The following is a 23,579-nucleotide window of genomic DNA, read 5'->3' on the forward strand; positions in this document are numbered from 1 at the left end:
CCCTGGAACTGGACAGCGACTTCCTGGAGCAGGGAGACCCCGCGGGGCCGCCCGGGTGGTGTGGGTGGCTGAGCGGCCCCCTCTCTGTTCCCTGTGCTCACTGAGGGTTGACCCTGTCCTGGCCCTGTCACTGCCTGTCCTCCTCAGTGCCCCCGCTGCTCGGACCCCACCCTTGGTCCCAAGGGTTCCCTTGCAGATGTGTGTATGCTGAAGCCCACGAGCCCCGTGGCGAGGGGCAGCGCCGGGGGCCGGGCTCCTCAGGGCCCTCATCTCTGGGGTGCAGAGAGCCCAGCACCCCCACCCCGGGGCTGGCCAGGACTCCCAAGGACACCTTCGACTGTCCATGTCGCTGTCGCGCTCAGGTCCAGTCTCTTCCGCATGCCCTTGACTGGACGTGAGAGGCAGCACGCCCCACAGCTTGCTCTGGACACCCTGGTGCAGAGTGTGGCGAGGTCCTCACCAAAGGAGGGGGGAGACGGGCTGGCGGCAGGGCGGCAGGGTGGCCTGGCGGCCTGCAGCTTTGGGAAGCCGCTTCGGAGGCTCCCCGGGCCGGTGCAGGGGTGGTCTGTCCCGCCAGCTTGCGTCCTCTCTGCCCTGTGCCCCCCCCCAGCACAGCGGGAGGAGTTCAGCCCTTGTGTAACCTGGGCTCCCCAGACCCATCCCCTCCAGTGCATGCCTCACCCCCAAGTTTGTCACATGCATTCCTGAAGATTCTCTTTGTTAACAAATGGCGGAACCCCAATTCAATCTAGCTGAAGTGCAAAAAGGACACTGTTGGCCCCTGCAGCGGACCCCGCCGTCTCAGGCACAGCCGGCCGCGCTGGGATGCTCGTGGTCTCCCACCGCCGCCGTGTTCCCTCTCCGCTGCCCCCTGGGATGGCTGTGTCCTCAGGCAGACACTTTCTGAAGGGGGCAGATGGCCGCCAGCTCAGCAAACCCAGCAGAAAGAGGCGATCTCTCTCCCCACCGTTGTTGCCAGAGTCTGGGGCCAGGTTCTCACTGGCCCCAGCCGGGGTGCGAGCCATCCTCAGACCTGCCTCTGTGCCTCTGAAGGCCGAGGCCTGGGCCCGCTGGCCTCTCTGGGGGTGGCCCGTGGGTACCCGAAGCTTGCAGCCTCGGGGGCAGGGAAGGAGCAGCCCCCAGGGAAGGCCCATGAGGCCGTTCCCAGGAGCCAGGCCTCGCTGCTGGACGGGCAAACAACAGGTGTCCACTCAGGCAAGGCATTCTCCTAAGCGGAATGGGTGCCAGCTGCGGGTATGCATTTTCACTCCGCTCTTGCCCGTTCCTGGCAGCTGTTGTGGGAATGGCTTTCACACTTTCTGTCCATGTCCCTTACTTCTCGCCTCTCAGTGGAGACACAGGTGGCGACGCGGCGGTGCTGGCTCGTGGTCTGCGGGCCGGGCACGGGCAGCTGGCACAGACCTGGGGCCCCAGCTCAGCAATGTCACGCAGGGTCTGGCTGCAGCTGTCCGGATGCCCTGGGGAGGGGGTTCTCGTTCCCAGTGCAGGATCTGCAGGGCTTTGGTAAATCTGCCAAGAGCGGGGGCATTTTTTCGGCCGGGGGTTGGGGGCTGTTGCGGGCAGGTGGGAAGGGGTTTTAACTCGGGAAGGACAGGGGCAGCTTCTGTTTATCCCTGGGGAGAAAGCTGGCTCGGGGAGCACGCCTGTGCCAGGCCCTGGAGGAGCAGGGGGAGGTGGAGGGCAAGGTCCCCGTGCCAAGGAACCGACGCAGACCTGAGGGCCAGGCCCACGCAGGCCGCACACCCCTCCAGCGGAAGGGGCCGTCTCTGGAGCCTTGGGAAGCTCCATGAAGGATCTGGGGCGCACCTGGGCGATGAGGCAGGATTTTAATCAGTCACCAGGGGAGGGCTAAGTGAAGTCACCAGGGAGACCCTCCAGAGGGCAGCGGGCGTGGGCTGGGGCCTCACAGCACGCTCGACGTGATGCTCCCTCGTCTGTGTGACCTGACCCACAGCGTGGCTTTGAGCTTTCTTCGGCCTGCTTGGTCGTGGAGAAATGGGAATCGGAGCTGCCATCCCACAGAGCTGCTGTGACCGTGAAATGAGGTGTGTCCCAGCGTTGGGGATAAGCTGGACTTGCTGTGAGAGTGAGGGACGAACGGGCAGGGGGCGGGGCTGGACGAGGAGTCAAGGGAGGGAGACCAGGAGCTCCTGGGAACAGACGGCCTCGGGCACGTCTGTGGTAGAAGGGTCTCTGCGGCCACGAGGGCCACTCCGGGCCAGGGGGCGGGATGGAGGACGCTCTGACACACTCCAGCGTGGCCCAGGACAAGGCGTGCAGGGCCGCGGGGTGGGCGGCAAGGCGCAGATGGGGGAGACTTCCTCAAGAGACTGTTCCCTGACTGGAGAAGGGGTCATCCCAGAGAGCAAACACGGACCCACAAGGAAGGGAGTGAGGCCTGGCCGTCTCGTCACCTAGAGACCAACAGTTAATCTTGTGATCTGCTTCCTTCCAGTCTTTCTTCTGTGCCCATATTTTTTTAAAGATTAGAACCGCCCCGTTAAGGAGGCCCACAGGCTGGAAGGAAAGACGCTGTGCTGTTCGGTTCCGCTCTCTGGGGAGAGGATGCGGCTTGGCAGCCGGTGTCGCCAGCTGTGGTAGTCGCCACGCCAGAGGCTGCGTTCGCCATCCCAGACCTCCCATTTTCCTAGAAAACAAAATTGTTTTGTTCTGCCCTGAAAACTTAGGCCCAGATTCTGGCCTTGACAAGGCAGAGGCAGCCAAGGAATTACAGCACTGAAAACTGGGACTGTCTTACCAAAGTGTGACTTCATTGTCACCAGGACGCAGTGCTCCCTTCCTCCCAAGGGCCAGCCCTCCGCACGGCTCACCTGGCGGTGCGCCTCGGCGTGCCGGCGAGTTGCCCCACGGAGCATGCCGCGGGCTTGGCCTGCTCTGCTGTCATGAGGCCGGGGCTGCCGTCTCCCCACATCTTTGGGAGACACCAACCTCAGTCTCCTTGAAGGTGGAGATGACAAGCCAGGCCTCCCGGGACAAGGCATTTGCATGAAAGGGCAGTGTGTCACCGTGTCTGCCAAGGAGCCGGACCCACGTGCCCCCTCCCCTGGACCATCCTGCAGGCGCCGGACCAGGCTGACTGCCGGCGGGAAACGGGGCTTGCCCGCCTGTGAGGGGGGACAGACCCTAGAGTCTCTGACAGGGAGGTGGGGCCAGGCAGGGCCTTTCCTGTCGATTTGGGAAACAAAATTGTGGGGCCCCTCTCCTTGCCCCTTGCTGCAGGGCCCCATGTGCTGTTCTCAGAATTAAACCAAACAACACACATTCCTCTCTGGCAGGTGCAGGCCCCACCCGCTCCGAGCAGCCGACCAACTTGCACATTTTAATTTCCTAAAACACCAGGGCTGGGCCTTTCTCGGGGGTCAGGTGGCTCACCCCACAGCCTTCTGGCCTCGGACGTGGCACTTGTCATCTCGGCTGTTTGAAAAGCAGCCCCACTTTCCAGCCTCCGCTCCGCTGCTCCTTCCTTCTGTATACAAGTGATGCAGACATAAAAATATGTATTTGTGTTCTTTTCTTCCTTCTCTTTTTTCTGAAAGAACATTTGAATCCTGGACCAAGTTTTAGCTCTGTCACTTGACAACTGCATAATACAACCCAGGGCACTTGAATCTCAGCCCCGAATCTCTACAGCGGGGGCCCTGAGTGTTCCCGCCAGCTCCCAGACCTGTGAGCCTTTGAATGTGCGCGCATTCTTCAAGGCTTGCCAGTCACTTCCCTGCGCTCCCCAAGAACGTCACGGGCAGAGAGCCCTTCGCTCGGAGCCCTCCTCCAGGCTGTGAGTAAGTAACGCCTGTGCGGTTTCCTGCTGGATCCGCCCCGCCCCCACGGGCTGTGAGCTCCCGAGTTTATTTACATCTCTGATTGCTAGCCGGGCACAGCTCCTTTCCACGTGTTCATCGGCCACTTGGATTCCTCTTTTGTGATGTGCTTGTCTGTCTGCCGCCCAGTTTTCATCAAGTTGTTCATATTTTTCTTATTGATTTGCATGAGTTCTTTATATTTTGTGGCTATTATTCCTCTGTGGTTGTCTTCTTACTCTAATGTCTTGCTTGATGATTAGGTCTTAATTTTAACGTAATTAATCAGCCTTTTCCTTTATGGTTCTTGCTTAAGTTTTAGGAAACCCTTCCAAACCTGAGGTCATGAAGACAGTCTTCTAGACTCAGTCATAAAGTCTTCATAGTTTTGTTTTTCTCCATGAGTCTTCAATTGCCTGGAATGCCAAGGATGAAATTCTGATGTGTGGTGTGAGGTCAGGGTCCAACTTACCACTTTTCCCATGTGGACAGCCAGCTGTCCCTTCGCACGCTGTGCAGGCCACCTCTGGCACACAGGCAGCACCCATGGGGGGTGCTGTTTCTGGACACTCAGCCCCGTGCCCTTGGGCCTTCTCTCTCTCTCTCCACATCAGCACTACACCATCATAATGACCATGACTTGGTAAGAAGTAGCGACATCTGGCAGAGCAAGTTCTTCTACCTTGTTCTTCAGGAATGTTGTTGATTCTCGGCGTTGCGCGCTTCCAGATCAGTTTTACAATCAGCTTGTCAAGGTTCCAACTCACAGACCTTGGGATTTTTATTAAGATTCGGGGAGAATCTTTTCACTACTGAGTCTTCTAGGGTGTTCTAATCGATGGAACAAAAGCATATTTCTTCATTTATTTATGTCCTCTTGAATGTATCTCGTTGAGGTTTTGTAATTTCTCCTTAGAGTTCTTGTATATCCTTAATTAGATAGTAAAGAATTTTTTTTACTATTGGTATAACAGGATTTTTAAAAAATAATTGTTTTACTTACAGATGAGGCAAAAATGGAGTCCCCGTGCACCTCTCACCCGCTTCCCCGAACGCTGGTGTTTTATGTGACTACGGAACAGTTATCAAAACTAATAAGCTAACATTGCAGCAACACTGTTAGTTAAGCTGCAGTTTAGTTAATCCATCTGGGTCTCCCCAGTTTCACTACCAGTGCCTTTCCTCTGTTCCAGCCTCCGCCGTGGCATTCAGTCAGCAGGTCTCCTTGGTCTCCTCTGAGCTAAGGCAGCGTCTTAGTCCTTCCTTGCTGCTCATCACCTTGACGCTTTTGAGGGACACTCGTCAGGGGTCCCTGTCCCTCAGTTTGGGCTTGCTGCTACTTTCTCAGGATTAGACAGGGGCTGTGGGTTTGGGGCAAGAATGTCACAGAAGTGAGGTTGTTTTCTCATGGTTCACATCAGGGTGCAGAATACAACGTGGTTTGTCACTACTGACGTTACCCTTGACCCACTTGGTTAAGGCGGTGTCAGCCGGACTCTGTCAGGCTAGCACTTTTCCCCTCCTGGTCATGGGGAGAGTCGCTGAGCCCAGCCCACACTCCAGGAAGTGGGGAGTCACGCTCTGCCTCCTGCAGGGGAGTCTGTCAAAGAATTGGTGTACACATGTTAAAACCACCGCAGCAACGAATGAATATTTGAGGGGAGATGCTTTGAAGTTTCTCCTTAAAGCTTCACCTACTAACTTTAGCACTCGTCCATGGATCTCGCCTGCAGCAAGTGTCACTGTGGGGCTCTCTCTAATGGTGGTTTCCCTATTTTCCTCATTCCTTCTGTTTATTCCTTGGCATTTTGTTCCTCCCCTCCAATTATTAATCTGCTAATTTAAATCAGTGTGGACTCAGGAAATTTTTGAGCTGTATAATCCAATACTATTAGTATTTATTTTGTTGCTCAAGTTGTTCTAGCTTTGGCCACTGGATTGAGAACGCTATGGGGCTGATTCCTGTATCTGTTTGACGTGCCCTCATCCTCTTTGTTTATTTATTTTTGAGTGTCCCCTTCCTTTCCAGCACTGGGCAGTGAGTGCTTCAGGCTCATTTTGAATTCTCCGTGCTCTGGCCCTAGAATCAGCATTCCACCAGAGAGCCCCGGGTTCCTTTTACTGGAGAGTGGATGGCATTTAGAAACCAAGATCTGGGCAACAGGTGTGCTCATTGCTCCAGGCTTGTCGCTGCTTCTAGGGCCTCTCAGTGGACAGAGCTAGGAAACATACGTATGTAAATAATCCATGGATACACACATATCTGTTACTTATTTGTGTGTATATCAAGCTAAAGATGAGTTCATACTGCTACTTCTGACCACAGGGTGTGTTCATGACTCCCTAATCCTGTTTACCTGTTACTTTTGTCTCTAACGCTGAGAAACCTGGCCCCCATTGTCTGTAATTTATTGAGCTCAGGTATACCAACAGTACCACTATGAGAAAAAAACTTACCAACTAGAACGCTGTGTTTATGGTAGTTTTTTTTTACTTTAACACGTGCAGTCAAAAGATTGTTTCCCAAGGCTTCCTCAGCCAGTTCCTTCTTGCCCTCTCCTTTTGGGGCTACGTTATACATCCGTAATACAGAATTCACACGTCACAGTCTGCTTTCCATCCTGGATCCTCCAACAGTGGTTTTGTTGTTTGGTTTGGGTTTGGTTTTGGTTTGCATCTAGTAAAATTTACTCATGGAGATGTACAGTTCTATGGGTTTTGACAAATGCCTGGAGGCGTGTCTCCACCACCACATCATACAGAGAAGTTCAGAGCCCTAAAAATTCCACTGTGCAATTCTTTTGAAGTTCAGTCCTCCCCCTCCCCTGAACACTGGAGGCCATTGATCTGTTTTATGTCCCTGGAGTGTTGCCTTTTCCAGGATGTCATATAAATGGACTTCTACAATACGTAAACTTCTGCATCTGGATTCTTTAGCTGCTTAGCAAAAATTGCATAGATGTGATTCATCCATGTTGTTGCATAAATCATTAGTTTGTTTCTTTTGCTTGCCGGGTGGTATTCCATTGTGTGGACGTACCGCAGTTTGTTTATCCATTCACCTACTCACCTAGGCACATCTTGATTGCTTCAGGTTTTGGCAATTTTGAGTGAAACTGTTACACACATTTAGGTACAGGTTTTTGTGAATGTGCATTTTCAGTTCACTTGGGTAAATAACGGACAGGGACTGATGGGTCACGTGACAAATGTATGTTTAACTTGGTAAGAAACAGCCAGACCCTTTTCCAACATGGCTGCATCATTTTGCGCTCCCACCAGCAGCATGTTAAGATGTTCAGTTTCTCTGAATCGTCACGTGCAAGTGTTGTCAGGCTTCGGGTTTTTTTTTTTTTCTTCTTTCTTTTCTTAATGTAAGGTGAAAAGTAAGGCTCTAACTTTATTTTTTTCCAAATATCTAAAATTGACATGATTTTAAATTTTTAGTCATTCTACTAAGAGTGTAATAGCAGCTCAGTGCAGGTTTGATTTGCATTTCTCTAACTATTGATATTGACTGAATTGAGCATCTTTTCCTGAGTTTACTCATAACCCATGTTTTAAACCGAGTTGTTAGCTTTCTTGTCAAGTTGCAAGAATTCTTTATAAATTCTGGATGTAAGTCCTTGACCAGAGAGGTGACATGTAAACATTTTCTCCTTCCGTTCCTTTAGCAGTATCTTTTGCAAAGCAAATGCTTTTAGTTTTTAATTTTCTCCCCTTACAGACTGAGCATTTGGTATCATACTCCAACACTCATTGCCAAATCCAAGGTCCAGAGATTCTTCCCCTGTTGTTTTCTTGAAGAAATTTTATAGGTTGTGTTTTACTTTAGTTTTTCAGTAAGACTGCATATAACACCTTTTACATTTTCATCTTCTGATTGTTGATCTCCAGCAACATGAAGCCTAAGTGCCAAACGTGCTACACTGCAAACACACACATGTACACATACTCGTACATTCATATTTCAGATAAATTTAGGAGACAATTATACTACTTTGAGGTGGCGAAACCTTCCTTTTACAAAAAGCAAAAGATAGGTGTGTCATGTCAGCAACATAAAACATTTTCTAAGATAAAACAGCCACGATGAAGGTAAAAACACCAAAGACAGACTAGGGGAGACACCTGTGCCCTATATGACAAAGGGCTAATTATCTCTAACATATATCAAATAAATTCTTACAAATCGATGAGCAAAAATGAGCAAAGGATATGAACAGAGAATTCCACAAAAGGAAAACCAAATAGCCTTTGAGCCACAAAAGGTGTTCAGCATAGAAGGAAAATCAGAATGCCAGTCTTCATCCACGTTTGACAGGCCCCGCAAAGGCTGCCAAAGGTGGGGAAGCTGGCATGTTCACACGCTACTGGTGGAGTCTAATTGATACAAGTTTTTGTAAAAACAATCCAGCCACATCTATTAAAATTACCAGGGAAGCACCCTCCCACCTGCCTCATTATGTCAGATTTTCACAAAGATGGATGGTGTGTCACTGTCTTAATGTAGTGGCTTCAAGCTAATGGAACCTGAATGTCCATCACACATGGGATGGTTGAGTAAACTATGGCAGATCTAAAGTGTAGACTCTTACACAACTACTAAAAAGACGTAGCTCCACATCTGTACACCTGTAGGAAAATGAGATAGACACACTGCAGAGTGACAGGAACAGAGCTGTCACGTGTGTACAAATGAGAGTCCCACCTGGAGTCAGCTGCTCTAGTGCGTGAGCAAGTAATCCCCTGGTGGTTAACATCCCGTCGAGGCGGGAGGACCTTGGTGAATCTTTGTGTTGTTCACTTTTTACAGCAAGTACTTGGGTATTTTACGATAAAAGCTTTAAATGAAAAGAAAAGGGGTTCAGGCTGAGAAGCGGGACTGACAGGGATTCTGAGTCAGCCCTGAGCGCCGGCGGCAGGTCACTGAGCGGGGCCCAGGAATCTGAATGTTAACCAGCTGCGAGGGGGCTCGTGCCTGTCCCCCAGGGCGGGGGTGGCTGCCCCTCCCTCCCAGACTTGCGACTCTCCCTGAGCAGGAGTCCTGCCACCCGGGGTCTTCACTGATGCGTCACAAGCCCGCTGTCCACGTGACAGTGCCAGCGCCAGCGTGGTGGTGGGGGTCAGTGTTCCTTCCCAGACCTGTGCCTCATGTATGTTATTCTTTACCTGAAAGTCGGGTGTGAATCTGGGGACACGGCTGGACGCCTGAGCCCGGCCCAGGCACAGTCCTCACTCGGAGGAGGTGTCCCTGGCTCTCAGTTGCTCCTTGACCATTGAGGCCTCCGGTGGCTGGGGGCCACCTCAGCCCGCCGCCTTGCAAACCCCCTGTGCCGAGGCTCCGTACACCACGTCCGCCCCTCACCCAGCCGTGCGAGTGGGTATCCTGCCTGTTTGCGGGAAGGCTCGGGAGGCACAGGTCTGTCCCCCAGCCAGGGTGGCAGGTTGGGGTGAGCACCTAAGCTCACTTTGATCAACCCGGGCTCCTTTCGCCATCAAGTCTCCGATGGAGGCCTAACGTGCCGCCTCACACCTCTGCCCACAGTGAAAAAGAGCCCCACGCTGCTGGAAGTGAACACGGCCCATTTCATGAGAACCAACAGCTTTGCCGAGGACCTGGACCTGGAAGGGGAGACACTCCTGGCCCCCATCACCCACGTGTCACAGTGAGTGCCTGCTCGCCGGAGGATGACAAGGTGGCGGGGTGTGGGGCTCAAAGGGGCCGCCTCCCCCAGTGCCCAGCACTCGCCGCCTGCCCTCAGCATCCCGGGGCCCTGGCCGCGGTGCCCGGGCACCGAGCGGGGCGGAGAGCACGGGCCCTTCCCGCCGCGTCTGGGAGCATGATCGTCTTGTTTTGACTTATGGAAAACCAGACCGATCATTTTCCACTTGTTTTCGTGCTTTGAGCGTCTGAGAAGATTGTTTTTCTCTCCCCAAGCCCCCTCCCCGCCCCCCCCCCCAAAAAGAGGCGACTTTGTTTTTCAGCACTTCTTGGTGGAACCCTGGCCAAAGCCATGGGGCAGATGCTGAGCGCCGTCTGCCAGTCGCCGCTGCTGTCCTCAGGGGCTCCTTCAGGTGGAGGAAATGGCTGATTTTCCACGCCTTCCAGTTGGCCTGCCCCCGAGGCACAGCTGGCCTGGGACGCATGCCCGTCCTCCCCCGCCGTCACGGTATCGCCAGGCCAGTCCCCGGGGCCCGGCCACGGTGTGATTCCCCTGCGACGTGACTCAGTGCTCCCAGTGCGGGCACCCAGTGGTGACAGCCCGCGGTGGGGTCAGCGGGACACGCAGGCCCATTCTGGCCCCCGCCCCGCTGGGGACTGCCCGAGGGGAGTCCTCTCGTGTCCGGTGTGTGAGCGGCACTCGCGTTCTCTCCCGCTCTCTGCGGTTTCGCTCACAGGGTTTTGGTTGTCGTGACCCACGTGCGTCTCTCTCGAAGGCCTGCTGCCTGTGCTGCCGCCGGGTGCGGCCTTTGCCTTGTAGATGACTGAAGTCGGGGCCCGAATTGCAGGGCTCCTGCGCTCTGTAACCAGAGGGCTGGCAGAGTCGGGTGACCAGAGTGAGAGGAAGACAGGGCTGTCTCAGGGTGGCCCTGCAATCCGGCAGGAGCCGCCTGCCACCTTTCCAGACCCGTCGGGCTCACGGGAGGCTGGCAGCCCCGTGGCTGGCAGGGTGTGCGTGAGGGCGTCCTCGGGCTCGGCGGGAGCCAGCCTGGCCCGGGGAAGCAGCGCTTACTTGTCTCTGTGGCCTCGCACTGCAGTGAGCTTCCAGGCCGCCCCCGCGGACGGGGCTCTGACCTCCGGGCCCTCCTGGAGACGGCCCGGTAGGCTCACTTGATAAACGGGCAGCGGTGCGAGCAGTGGTGCGAGCCAGGTGGGCTGGGCAGGTACAGGTTAGCGTCCGAAGGCAGAATGCTTACTGCTTTGGCTGAGGCCTGAACAGAGTCCAGGACACGAGGGGCCTTAAAGTGGTAAAAGTTGCAGTCTTGTGGCCAGTGTTGTGCACCGGTGACAGTGCCTGTTCAGAGCAAGGATGGCCAGGAGCCTGCCGGGAGCTGTGGCCCTCCTGCCGGGCGGGCCCCACCAGGCCTCTCCGTGCGGCCCGGCCAGCCCCGTCCCGTCCTCCCGGCCGCGCTCTCCCCGCCAGAGCTCCTCCTCCTCCTCTCTGTCAGTGGTGGCCCAGCCCCTCCGGTGCACACACAAGGAGTCGCACCCTGGTGGGCAGGGCTGTCACCCACCATCCATCCAGCGGGCAGTCGGCTGTCACCAGCTCCCTGGGCCCAGCAAGGCCGCTGCAGGGAGGCCCAGGACGAGGCGGTGTACGACTGGGGACCGAGGTGGCCCAAGACCAGGCCCACAGCTGGCCAGCACAGTCGCCCCTTTTGAATTCAGCGAGGTCTGTCCAGGTCAGCATCAGCTTGTACCAAGTTTCCTGGGGCCAGAGGCTGCCCACCTGCCAGGGAGCCCCAGGAGGTAGCTCAGGTGAATGTAGCCGCGTCATCAGAGAATCTTGGCCATTTCTGGTCCTCCCTCCTCCGAGACAGGCCATCAGGCTGAACAGTCCCAAACGCTCTGTGGGCCGTGGGCCTGGTGCATCACCGTCCAGACAGGCCTGCTGTGGGCCTTCTCGGGCCAGCGCCCCCACCACGGGGCGGCCTGTTGCCTGTGGAAGGGCGTCACCTCCAGCACTGGGTGGGGCCTCGGCCAGGCTGCGGCCACCCTCACCTTTCCCAGTGCAGACCCTGGATGCCAGCCAGATGGGAAGGCGAGGACGAGCCCAGCCGTGGGCGAGGCGGGAGCTCGGCGGTGAAGGCTGGGAGCGAGATGACCGAGGTTGTGGTGGCCTGGTGTGGCAGGGACAGCAGGGGTTCCACATGGCTGTGTCCTCAGTAGTCAGGATGCTTCTCAAGGGAGCCCCAGTGGGGAAGGTGGGGTGCAGGCGCAGTGAAAGAGGTGGTAGGGCCTCAGATCCTAGGCACCCTCAGGGCTCCAGGCTGGGCAGAGACCTCGCCCCACCATGGCCGGAGGAGGAAGGGGCAACAGTGGGCACTGTGTTTACTCAGGGCTGTGCCTGCCTGCAGCGTGGACGGGGAGGAGGCTGGCCTGGTCTCGGTGCTCACACTGGGGCCACGTTCCTCTGCCCCCCACCCCACCCCCGGCCTGCCTGGTGAGTGATGGCCCTAATTAAACTCAGCCCTGTGGCAGCTCAGCCTTGGGGACCCCATGTGGGGAAGAGAGGTGCACACCCCGGTGTGTATGCAGGGACAGGGGTCTCACGGGGGCATTGGGGATGGGAGGCAGTTACTGAAAACCAGATCCATTTCTCTCCAGCATTTTACTGATGTTAAATGTATTACCATGTTGGGCCGGTTCCAGAATTCAAATTAAAAGCATAAATAAAGACACATTTTGTTTCCATCTCAAGCTCTCCCCGCCCGCAGGGCCCCAGGGAGGTGAGGTCACTGCAGCCTTGATTACGGGAAGGTCCCTGGGGCTGGGCGAAGCTCGTCTTTCCGGGGCCTGTTGGCCATCGGTGGAGCGAGGGGTCAGGGGACCGGGGGTCAGCAAGCAAGCCTGGTGCAAACTAGGGAGCTGCCGGCGAGCAGGGGCGGAGGGTGCTGCAGCGGGCTGGGGAAACTGGTTTTGGTCAGCCTGCCCTGTTGGCAAGCCCCAGGGCCCTCACACGGCGCCGGGGGGCCAGGCCCCCGTCTCACACACACCTTTCAGACAGATAGTCTTGTGGGCGCAGCAGGGCCAGAAGGGAGCTCGTCTGCTTCAAGCTCCTTGCACTTGTGCCCCCACCCAGAGTCTTGCCACTAGGGCTTCCAAGGAGCAAGTGTGAGGCAGAGATGAGGCATGTGGGGCACAATGTGGGGCGCCAGGGGAGCCCTGCTCCCCAACAGGAGCTGGGACGAGTTCCTAAGGCTCCTGCCCACTGAGGATCTCTGGCAGCACAGTGGGAGGGGAGGGCCACCCGTGTGTGCATCCCTGTGTCTTGCACATGGCATCTCTGCCTGAAACACCCTTGTCATTTGTCTGCAGCCATCAGATTCCTACTCATCTTTCCAACATCTTGTCAGTCCTCCTCCCCTCACGGAGGCCCAGGATGCCCACAGGCCAGGCAGCCGCATCCTCCCCCAGCTCTCGAGGCCCTCTGTGTGGGGCCTGGGGCTCTTTGAGAGTACCTGTCTCTCGGGACCCTCGGCTCCTAGGGAGCAGGGAGAGTGTGGTTCCCCTCAAGACCCAGGCTGGAAGGAGCTCCAGGACTGCTGCTCATGCCCCCAGCCAGACAAGATCCCCCAGCCAGAGCCCAGCCAGCCCTGCCCAAGGAGGGGATGGAGTGAGGGCTGAGGCGTCTGAACTCCGGTGCTGGCCGGCAGGGCCGGACGGCTGGGTCAGAACTGGCCTCTGTGTGAGGCTCCAGGCTCTGAGCGGCTATGGCCTGGCTACCCTTCTCCCAGCAGCCTTGAGAGATGGGCCATTTCTGTGAAGTCCCCCCAGACTCAGCCAGAACTGGCCTGGCATCCACGTCTGCCCCAAGACAGATGGTGCAGGAGGCCGGACGCCCTGTGAGCACAGCAGACTGTGGCTGCCCTGAAGGGTCCCTTCCAGAGAGTCGGTCCCAGGCCCCTGCCATCTCTTTTGTCATGGCGTCTTGGATGGGCGCAGCTCAGCTCTTTGTCACCAAGCACCCCTCTGTTGTGCTTTGCAGGGGGACAGTGTAGGGCAGCACCCTGCACACTGAGATCAGCTCAAAGAGGGCCAGGGGCACTGCAGGACCCCCACCAGGTGACTGAGAGCACCCCACCCCACCCCCGGCGAATATGTACTTGCAGGCCTCCTGCGACATGACAGCTTGGAGATCCTTGAGCAAAACCAGCCCTGTGTGCGTTAATTAGAATTTCCATGTCTTCAACTTTCTCCTGGACCCTGCAGAATCTCACGCCAAAACGTTCAAGTTTCTCTTTTCCAGTGAGGCCGCTGTGGCCTGGCTTTCATCCACATCACTACTAATGTCTCCTGAAATCTGCGTTTGTCAGTGAGGCCAGGGCAGCCCCATGCCTTCTGGAAACAGGGGCAAATGTCATAAGGCTTGGCCCTGTGCTCAGCTCCGTGGACCAGGGGACTAGCTCTGTGGATGGGACCAGCTTTGCCTGGGACGTTTCAGAAACACCCAAGGCTCCCTGTGGCCCACTCCCACGGGCCTGGAGACGCTGGGCACTGCATTTCTGTGAACACCCAAGCCCCTCACTCTGTTTCTTGCCGTGCAAACCGTGGTGGGAAAGGACGAAGCGGCCTTTCTGGGGCCAGTGTCCAGAGAGATGAAGGGGGGACTTGCCAGAAACAGATGAAGCTAGTTTATCTTTCCAGACCAGCGTCCTGTCTTCTCTGGAGCTCCAGACCACCTCTGTCTGCACAAGGTGCCAGGGAAGCCCCGTGGGAGCCCGCCCGGGAGGGCCGTGCGGAGCTGCATGAGTCACAGGCTCCCCATCAGAACCTCACGGCCCGGCCAGGCGCAAACTGTCTCTGAAATGCACGGGGGGATTAAATGTTCTCCTAATTAAGTGGAAAGCGAGGCGGAGCAGCTCAGTGGGAAAGGGACGGGACTGGGAATCGGATGCCCTCCGTCTGGCCCCCAGCCTGCATCGGCCCAGCTGCGGGCCGGTCCCCGGGGGCCCCTAACCTCTGGGGGCCTCACTTCCTCCCTCTGAGCCCATGAGGAGGAGGCAGCTAATCTCCCGGGGCCGCTGCTCTGGGGAATGGGCCCGCCGTCCAGGGAGAAGGCCCAGAGCAAAGCGGGGAGGCTTCTTTCTTCCTCAGAAGCCACCGCAGTAACCCTGGCCCAGGCGCCCTGGGCCCCGACTCCGCCGCGTCTGCTGCACGGGTCCCGGCAGGGCTGGCCCAGACGGGTGGGCGGTGCTGGGAGGAGGTGAAGCGGGGGAGGTGGTCCAAAGCCCGAGATGGCTGGGGGGGTGACTGCAAGGGTCGCACTGGTGTTGCTGTGGAGATGTTTCTGGCCACCGCGGAGTCCCACACAGCTCCCTCCTGTGCTTCGCCTAAATCTCCCAAACCTAGAAGGGCACGACTGAGCCCCTGGCAGCTTGACCAGGAAGCCCGAGGCACGCATGCCCTGGGCGGGGCCGGACCCAGCCCCTTTCTGGGCCGGAGCTGTCCGTCACTCAAGTTAGGGTTAGAAAGCGCTGACCTTCTGAACAGGGCGTTGTTTCCAGCTTTTTAGCTGAGGCGTGAAGTGCACACAGCTGGACACACAGGCCTCGAGACACACTGACCGATGCATTCCCCCTGGGACCCCTGCAGCCAGCGCCCAGGTGAGGCTCAGAGCCTCCCTGGAGGCGCCTAGCCCAGAAGCCCCTGTGACTCCACTTCCTGTCACTGATGCCCAAGGATAGCCACTGTCCTGGCTTCGAGCAACAGGACTGCGCTTCGCCCGTTCTTGAATGTTCTATAGACGGGACGCACACGGCGCACACACTCGCGGCCGCCGGCCGTGAGGCTCGCCTCGCCTCGCCGAGCAGCGCGCCGCCCTCTCCCCGCCGGCCGGGGCGCCGTGTGCGCGGCCTGCACTTTGTTTATCCATTCTGCTCTCGACGGCCGCTTGGACAGGTGCCAGCGCAGGGCTGTTATCAGCAGTGCTAAGAATATTCGGCAGAGGCCCTCTGGTGGGAGCACGGGCTGCAGTCCTGGGGGGACGTGCCTGCGGTGGGGCCACCAGGGCACTGGGCGAGCAGGCACGTCTCTCGCGGACGCCGCCCCCCGGGTCCCCAGCAGGCGCGCCCCGTCCGAGCCTATCAGTGGTGTCCAGGCACCCTGGCTGCTCTCCGTCCTCACTAACACTCGGCCTTTTCCATCGTTTCCTTTCTAGCCATGCTGGCGGGCGTCTGGTGGCATCAGGCTGTGATTTTAGTTTGCAGTAACCCAATGGGTAACGCAGCTAAGCTGTTTCTCCGTCCTCATGACTCAGTTGGACGCTGCCCCCGGGGAAACGCCTGTGCCGTCTGCCGGTGGTCTTTGGGTTATCTTGCCTTACTGATTTGTAGGAGTTCTTTGTATCTCTATTTATCCTGGACCTAAGTCGTTAGTCAGATATATATTTTTTCATTTCAAATAGACAGCACCTCCCCCTCTGCGGGCTCTCTTTTTCCTCTCTTGAGGGTGTCTTTTGATGAGCAGAAGGTCTCAATTTTAATGTGATCCAGTTAATCAAATATTTCCTTTCTGGAGAGTGCTATTTGTATCCTATTTAAGAAACTTTGACTATTCCAAGGTCACAAAGATATTCTGTTTTCTTCCAAACCTTTAGCAGCTCACCTTTTACATGCAGATCTGCAGTCCATCTGGAATCAGTTTTTGCATCCAATGTGAGGCTGAGGTCAAGGTACCTTTTTCCCTCACTTGGACATCAGTTTGACTCAGCAATGTCTATTGAAAAGGCCATACTTTCTCCACTGTCCTGCCAGGTCAGCATCATCGTGAGCCAGCTCCCTGGGTGTGGCTCCGTTTGTGGACCTTACTCACTCCCACTGGGCAGACCTTAGTTTCTCCTTTTTGCCAGGGCCGTGCTTGGTTGTCACTGTAGTTTGAGAACAGCTCTTGACTGCTGACCCCGCAGACTCCAACCAGCTCTCTTGCCCTGCGACTGGCTTGGCTGCCTTTGTATGGCACCTGTCTCTCCACTCATGTGCCGGTTTCCACAGAAAACCCCCTGCAGGCACAGCGGCTCTCTAGATGAACATGGAGAGGACGAACATAGTTACAACCCGAGTCTCTGGAACTGTGGTCTCAATGCGTCCCTCGTTCATTCAGGTCTTCCTTCATTTCTCCCACCATGTCCTGTAGTTTTCAGCGTGGTGGTCATGCACACTTCGTCTGGGATTTATTCTTGTTAGCTGATGTTCGTGATGGGTTCACCAAGCCTGGGAACAGTTTGCCAGGAAATGCTGGCAAGCTTGGGTCATTTCATCTCACCTGTGGGATGCTAGAGCAGTCACCTCAGCGATCTGAGCCTCAGTGTCCTCCTGTAGGCATGAGAGATGCGTCCCCTGGTGCTGGTGTGGGCCTGGAGGAGATAGGGTCGGGCCGTGTGCCTGATCCAGGAAAGTGCCTGATGCCTGTCAGACAGTGTGAAACATCTCTCTGTGATGGGAAACCTCATGGGGACATCCCTTACCTGGCTGAGAGCTCCTGAAGCTGCCAGGTCACGAGTTTCAATGAGGGGCGATCATTAGGGGTCGTCCTTAACCAGGTGTACCTAGAGGCTGGGCAGCCCTGCGTCTTAGGATGGGCCGGGGGCGGGGGAAGCTGCAGACCCACACCCCACACCCCTCGTCCCTGGGAAAGGGGCCCCGAGCTGCCCTAGCCCCTGTGGAGGTACAGGGGGCGACCTGTAGCCTACTCCTCCGCTGCTGGGCGGGGGCGGGGGGGGGGCAGGATGCAGAAGGCTGCACCCCGTGGTGATGGCAGGTGCCCTGACGTGCCCCTGCCGTTCATTCTCAAAGTCAGGCTCACCTGCCAAGGACGGCAGCAGTCTTCAAGCAGAGCTAGGCCCAGCAGGCCATGTGTCCTGCCTTCTCTTGGCGCTGCACTTGGCAGGGAAGGGAGGCGCCACAGTAGCTTTCAGTCTCTGAGCAACTCGCGGATTGCACAGCCCAAAAGTGGCGGCAGTGTTCACAGGCTTGGTGGCTTTCAGGTGCTTAGAAGAGAGTGAAGTTCCAGCAGCCCGAAGGAGGCCCTGCCAGATGCCTGTCCTGTGCCAGAGGTGGGAGGGGTGCTGCTGCTGGCTGAGACACACAGCTCCCGTCCTTGGTAGGGCCCTCAGAGAGTGAGTGAGTCAGTCCCCCAGTTCACAGAAGGGCTAGGACTTGCCAGTGTCACCTATGAGGTAGTGGTAGAGCCAGGGCTCATTCCCAGACACACCGTCTTTAGGGGAGACCAGGTCTGTGAGTCCAGGAGGCTGGACTGCCACCCTGAGGGCTGGTAAGCAGAGGGCGGGGAGGTGACAAGCCAGCAGAGGCAAATCTGGCCTCCAGTTTGGGTCTGCGCCTCCCAGAGTGTTTCTGTGGCCCACCAAGCAGGAGAGAACAGTCCGTGGAGACAGTGTGCATGGTGGCTGGGGGACTCTTTGTGGCCTTCTCCAGTGAGAGTCCTGTGTGTCCCCTTCTCCACACACCACAGGCCTGGCTCCACCGTGCAAGGAGGACGAGGGGCCCCGCGGGCCTACAGGCCGCTCAGAGGCTCTTGATCACTTGGGCAGCGGCGCCCTGGCCTCCTAGGATGCAGCGGCAGGCCGGGCTTCAAGGCTCCTCGTGGTGCCCCAGCGCCCCCCATTAGGCGCTCATTCTTTAAGGTTTACGAGCCCTCTGGGGACAATGCCGGTGTCCTAGGCTGGGCCACACCTTAGATGCACGTCCTCAGCAGTGACTGACTGCGGTCGGAGGTCCGGCTATTAGTCTGTCAGGTCTGGTTGGCTTGTGGGAGGCCCTGGGTGCCATCCTGGAGCCTCGCGGAGGGAAGAGGAAGAGAAGGACAGAGCAGCGGGAGGTGGGAGTCCAGGTCCAGCCAAGTCTGCATCCCTGGCAGCCACATCATCCCGGCACCCTCAGCCATGATGCCACCATTGCTCTGATCTGCTCGAGTCGTCTCTTCACGTGGGCAGCGGCCCCAGAGGCTCCCTTTGAAGATGGCACTGGGAGTGTCCTGGAGAAGAGTGGGGGCACCCCAGATGCTCACCCAGAGGTTCTCCCATTTCACCCGCACAGCGGCAACCTAGTAGGGGGCATACATGAAGCTCTGAGAAAGGAATTTTTTTAGAGGCAATTCAAGGGATTTCCAAGGTAGTTCTGACATTACCTGATTAGTCATTCAAGACATCAGAACTGAGCATCACACAAGACCAGGCTACACTGCACCTGAAGTGTATAATCCTTGCCACCGCCACGCCCTGTGGTGCCTTGCTGGGGAAACTGAGGCGGGGGGTTGGGCAACTTCACAAAGCAGTAGAAGACATTATTTGGGAGTTGGGGGGTAGGGCTCTCAGAGCACACAGCTACACACACACACACACACACACACACACACACACACACTCACACACTCACACACACTCAGGGTCCGTCCCCACAGCCTCACTTGGCGTTACAGGCCTAAGAACGCTGCCAGGCCTGTAACGGGGGAGAGCCAGGCCCCAGGACAGAAGGCGGGCGGCGCCAGGCAGGCAGCCGCGGGACCTCTGCTCGGCTCCTCAGGCAGCGGGCTCTGCACCCGGGCCGAGGAGGACAGGGGACGGTGGCGCTGGGACCTTGGCTTCAAGCCCCGAAGCGCGTCCCCGGCCCGGCCCGGCCCGGCCTGCCCGCGGCGCACCGCCTCCCGCCCCCGGCCCGCGGGGGCCTTTCTTTTCCTACCGAGCCCCCGCTCTCGGGTCTTCTGTGGGCGGACTTGGTTTTCGTGTTTTCTTTACGTCTGTGTCCGGACACGGTAGATGAGGGTGCATCTCCTCCAGTGTGACACTCCTCAGTGCTTTCTTCCTGCTCCTTCTGAACCGCCACCGCGAGCCCCTAGCCAGGTGTGCGGGCTCCGGGTGGGAGCGCGCCGGGGCCCGGCTGCGGCTGCGAGGCCGGCGCCAGGAGCTGGGGCGGCCTCGGGGGCAGCAGCGCTCAGGCAGACGGGCCCCCGGCCTGCCTGAACTCGGGCTGCTGTGTGTGCGGCGGCCGGGCCGGGCCGTCCCCAGGGCCCCGGAGGGCCGCTTGAGACGTTCTCCCCGGTGGCGCGCACGGCCCGTGGCGGGGCCCCTGCGCCGCCTGCACTTGGAGACGGGCTCTTTCGGCCCGTGTGGCCTGGGTTTAGGGTGGGAAATGTCCCTTTAGATGTCAGGGGATGAACAGGCTGGGAAATGGGGGCCCTGAGAGGGCCCAGAGATGAGCGGACCTTGCTCAGCTGCTACCAGAGGCAGGGGTAGGCCCTTGGCTCCTAACTCTGAACCTGCACTCTTGTGTGGTCCCAGAGGGGCCTGTCTGTCTACTCCAGTGGGGCCTGTGCTCCACCCTACACCAGGCCCAGCCAGCCCCCTCCATCACCTGGGCCAAGTGACCCCAGTCCCACGGGGTGGCCGGGGCACTTCCATGAGCACCACGCCACAGTCCCCCAACTGCGATGGGGCAGCACGCAGCACCTGCTCCAGGCCTGGTGGCTGGCTGTGCCCCGCCTCTTATCTGACTGCTTCTCCCGCACGTAGGGGCCAGGAAATCGTGTCCCCAGTTAAGTCTGCTGCAGGCCATGCCTGGAAGGAGAGGCTGAGGGAGCCGAGGCACCACACAAACACTGAGAGGTGGGCCAGAAAGGACAGTGAAGTCAAGTCCTCATGGTGCTCATCCAGGAGGGCACACGGGGGCCACCATTCCCAGCCCAGGCAGGAGGATCGAAGGAGCCCTGAGCAGGGCCAGAAGCCCGACTGGAGACGCCGAGCCCAGGCTGCAAAGCTGCAGCCTTCTCCCCAGGCAGACACGCAGGCCACTGGTAGCCTAAGGCTTGTGGAAACAGTCTCATGAGCAAACAGAGGGCACTGTCCGGGGAACGTGGAGCTTGGTCTTGGCTTAGCAGTGGACACTGCCGGGGCGCCAGGCCCTGGCAGACGCGTTCTCCCTGGGTGCAGGCACCCCTCTGTGCTGAGCGCCTGAAATGCCGTAAATGCTCCCGCTCATCACAGTCCTTGTTGACTCTGAGGACCTGCAGAAATGGCCCTTTCCCCACCTGCTGCCACCTGGCCACACAGGTGTAAGGTCCCAACGACTTAGGCCACAGAGAATCTAAGCATAACCAGCCAGTCCACCACGCGAGGCTGATCTCGGACTTGTCTCATTTACTGGGTGGGTGTTGGTCTCTGCCTGTAAATGTTTAACCCCCGAGGATGCCGATCTCAGGGCTGGGAAGGCTCGGACTAGGTGGGGGGAGGGGATCCTCCTTGCTGGTGCGCAAGGACCCTCTGGTGCGGAAGGGCAGCATCAGCCTGTGCGGGAAGCCCACCAGGTCCCCAGCAAGAAGAGCAAAGGCTGGCTCTGCAGAGGAACTTCCTGCAGTGAGCTCAGCCCCAGAGTGCCTGGAAGGGAGAGTGAGCACTGTCTTCTCCCACGGAGGTGAGAGCAGGCAGGCCACGAGGGGCAGGCCCAGCCCTGGGGCCCCTCAGGGGCCCCCACAGCTCTGGCCCTGGAGTGCAGTGCCTCGTTTGGAACTGCTGCTTGCCCCATGGGGGCCTGGCCTAGGTCTCCCCACTGTGGGGAGGGAGGTGTGGAAGCCGGTTTGCCGGGGCCACCCAGTGTGGGCTCAGGAAGGGAAGGAATGTGACCGAGGCCGGGTGTGGCTGAGGGGAGTGCAGCCAGTTGTGGGTTTTTCTTGGGGCCCAGATGGACGTGAGCAGAGACGGAGCCCCGCACCCTCGGCCCCTGCCACACACACTAGGACCCTTCTTCAGCGAGGCTGCCGAGCTGGAGCCCAAGGACACCCGCTGGAAATATGAATTCCATTCGCTCTTGGCAAAGAACAGCTTCCTGCTTGGGGAAGGTGTGCGCGTGTGTGCGCGTGTGCACACACGGCCGTGGGGGCTGGCAGAGGGAGAGGCACGTGGGTGGAGGGACGTTTGATGCGACGTGGACGGTGACCCCACTGTTTCCCGGCACTGGGCGGCACTTGCAAAGCTCCTCCGGAGAAGTGAAGACAAACACCTGCAGTGCATGTATCAGAAGCGTGCGGGCTGCGCTGCCTTTGCAACAGGCTCTGGCTGAAAGAGTCACGGCAAAACACGCCTTTGAATTGGAAAGCCAGAGCTTTCTGCAAAATAATTCAAAAAGCTTGTTGACCCTTAAACCTTTCCTGATGCTCCCTTCCTTCTGAAGTTAACTCATTAAAGTCGGTCCAGCCCCAGCCTGGTGCCAGACCAGCTTCCTGGAAACCCTCGCCAACTGCTGCCTTTGGAAAGGCTTGTCACCCTAATAGCTGTTTAAAAGGAAAAAAAAGGCTCGCTGGGCACCTCGGCTGCAGGGTCTGAAAAGCCCTTTGTGCCAGCCCCGGCCGCAGAGGTTCCCGGGCCCCGCTTCCGGGGCCGGCTGGGGCCGGCTCTCTTCGTTTCCTCATACAGCGGCGGGCCCTCGGCCGCCTTCTTCCCGCCTGGCTTCCCTGCCGGCCGTGCAGCCAGGCCTCCCCACGCCCCGGTGGGGGCCGGGGTGTCCAAGGCAGTGCCCTTGGAGAGGTGGGGGTGGGCGCGTCCCAAGAGGGTCCCTAGCCTTGTCTTCCTCTGTTCCTTCCCCGCTTGGAGAGAGAGATGAGGACGCCCTCCCAGGTCAGCACTGTGTCATCTCCCCAGAAAACCCAGGGCCCAGCCGGCCCCCCCGCAGGGCTGTTTCTGACGTGAAGACAACTTGCCCCTCTCCAAAGCAGAATTTCGGCGATATAAAGCAGAAATGGAAAACGGGGGCTAAGGTACAGGTTTAAAAAGAGTTTAAAATGGGAATATGCATTGGAAGCTATTTAAATTAACAAAGACATTAGGCAAATCAACTTAAAAATGTATGAAATATTGTCACCGTTGCATTAATCAAAATCAAAGATAACCTGGAAATGGAAAAAAGTTACATAAAAACTGAAATATTTAATGAAACACAGCAGTTAGGACATGCCATACACATCCTCTTTTTCAAAAATCACTCCTCTCGAAATTCTGTAATGACGAAACATACGTCGCGTCTCATCTCCTAGGAGAGCCGCGCTGGCCTGCGGCTGGGTGGAGGGCACCCGTTCCCATTGGAGAGGGCGGGCTCGCCGGGAGCCTGCCCGGGGCCTGCTCTCACTCCGGCTCTGCCGCCCCCTGTCAAAAACCTCTTTGTGCCGGAGCAGCCCCTGCTCCTCGGAGTGACATGAACCAGAGCCCGCGCCCGCCGCCCCGGCCCCGCAGCGAGGCAGGCACAGCCCCAGCCGGGCCGAGCGTCTGCGGGAGCCGCGGCGCCCTGTGCTCTGTGCAACACGGTGTTGTGCTAAAAATCGTGACCCAGTAGCTTTGCACACACACGGTGAAACAAATTCAGTGCACAAAAAGGAATATGGCAAAACCCAGGCTGTCCCCACCCCAGCCCCTAACTCTGAAGTTTCTTTCCCTAAAGGTTACTTGTTAAGTCTCCTATTGAATTTTTCCAGAGCGTGTCATGTGGGCAGAGGTGTCTGTGTGTGTGCTTAGAATTCACCTCCTTCTCACACAAACGGTAACATAGTATTTAGATAGATAGACAGACACGGGGATCTCTGCGGTCTGCCTTGCTGACTTACTATGCGTTAGGGCATACTCAGAGCTGCCCCGACGAGGCTGATTATCACAGAGCAGCCCACTGCGGGGCACGCGCACGCACAGGGGCCAGGATCCTTGAGGGAATGCGGCCTCTGCTCTCCGTCCACTGGGCTGGGCTTACCCCAGGCGGGACTGTGCTCGTGGCAGCTCTAGTCTTTCTGGCACTGGTTCCGTTTCTGGTGAACACGGGGACCCAGGCCGCCTGCAAATGGCACCTAGGTTGTGGGGCAGGAGACCTGCGGGAAGGCTAGAGATCGTGCTGGGTGTTCATCAGGGGGCTTTCCATCAAAGGACACAGAGGTGGGCTGCTCACTGAGGCCTGAGTAAGCAGTTCCGAGGGCAGCACTGCCTTGACTGCAGCTGGCAGGAGGTGGCCTACTCGCCTGATGGTCTG

General features: G+C 57.8%; 1 protein-coding gene across 9 annotated transcripts in view; it reads left to right on the plus strand.

Annotated features, from left to right (window-relative positions):
• KCNQ1 (potassium voltage-gated channel subfamily Q member 1) overlaps positions 1–23,579 on the plus strand; it is a 321,449-nt gene that overhangs the window by 139,913 nt on the left and 157,957 nt on the right. For 7 of the 9 annotated variants that reach the window (XR_012509482.1, XM_074371477.1, XM_074371479.1 and 4 more), the window contains one exon: positions 9,388–9,508. The exons of the other annotated variants lie outside the window; for them this stretch is intronic. Coding sequence is in view for 6 of the 7 variants with exons in the window: in XM_074371477.1 (XP_074227578.1) it covers positions 9,388–9,508 (121 nt within the window). In the remaining variant the exon portion in view is untranslated. The remainder of the gene's footprint in view (positions 1–9,387; positions 9,509–23,579) is intronic. 9 annotated transcript variants of the gene reach the window in all.

The sequence above is a fragment of the Camelus bactrianus genome, chromosome 10 (assembly GCF_048773025.1).
Source record: "Camelus bactrianus isolate YW-2024 breed Bactrian camel chromosome 10, ASM4877302v1, whole genome shotgun sequence".
In the NCBI taxonomy this organism is placed as follows: domain Eukaryota; kingdom Metazoa; phylum Chordata; class Mammalia; order Artiodactyla; family Camelidae; genus Camelus; species Camelus bactrianus.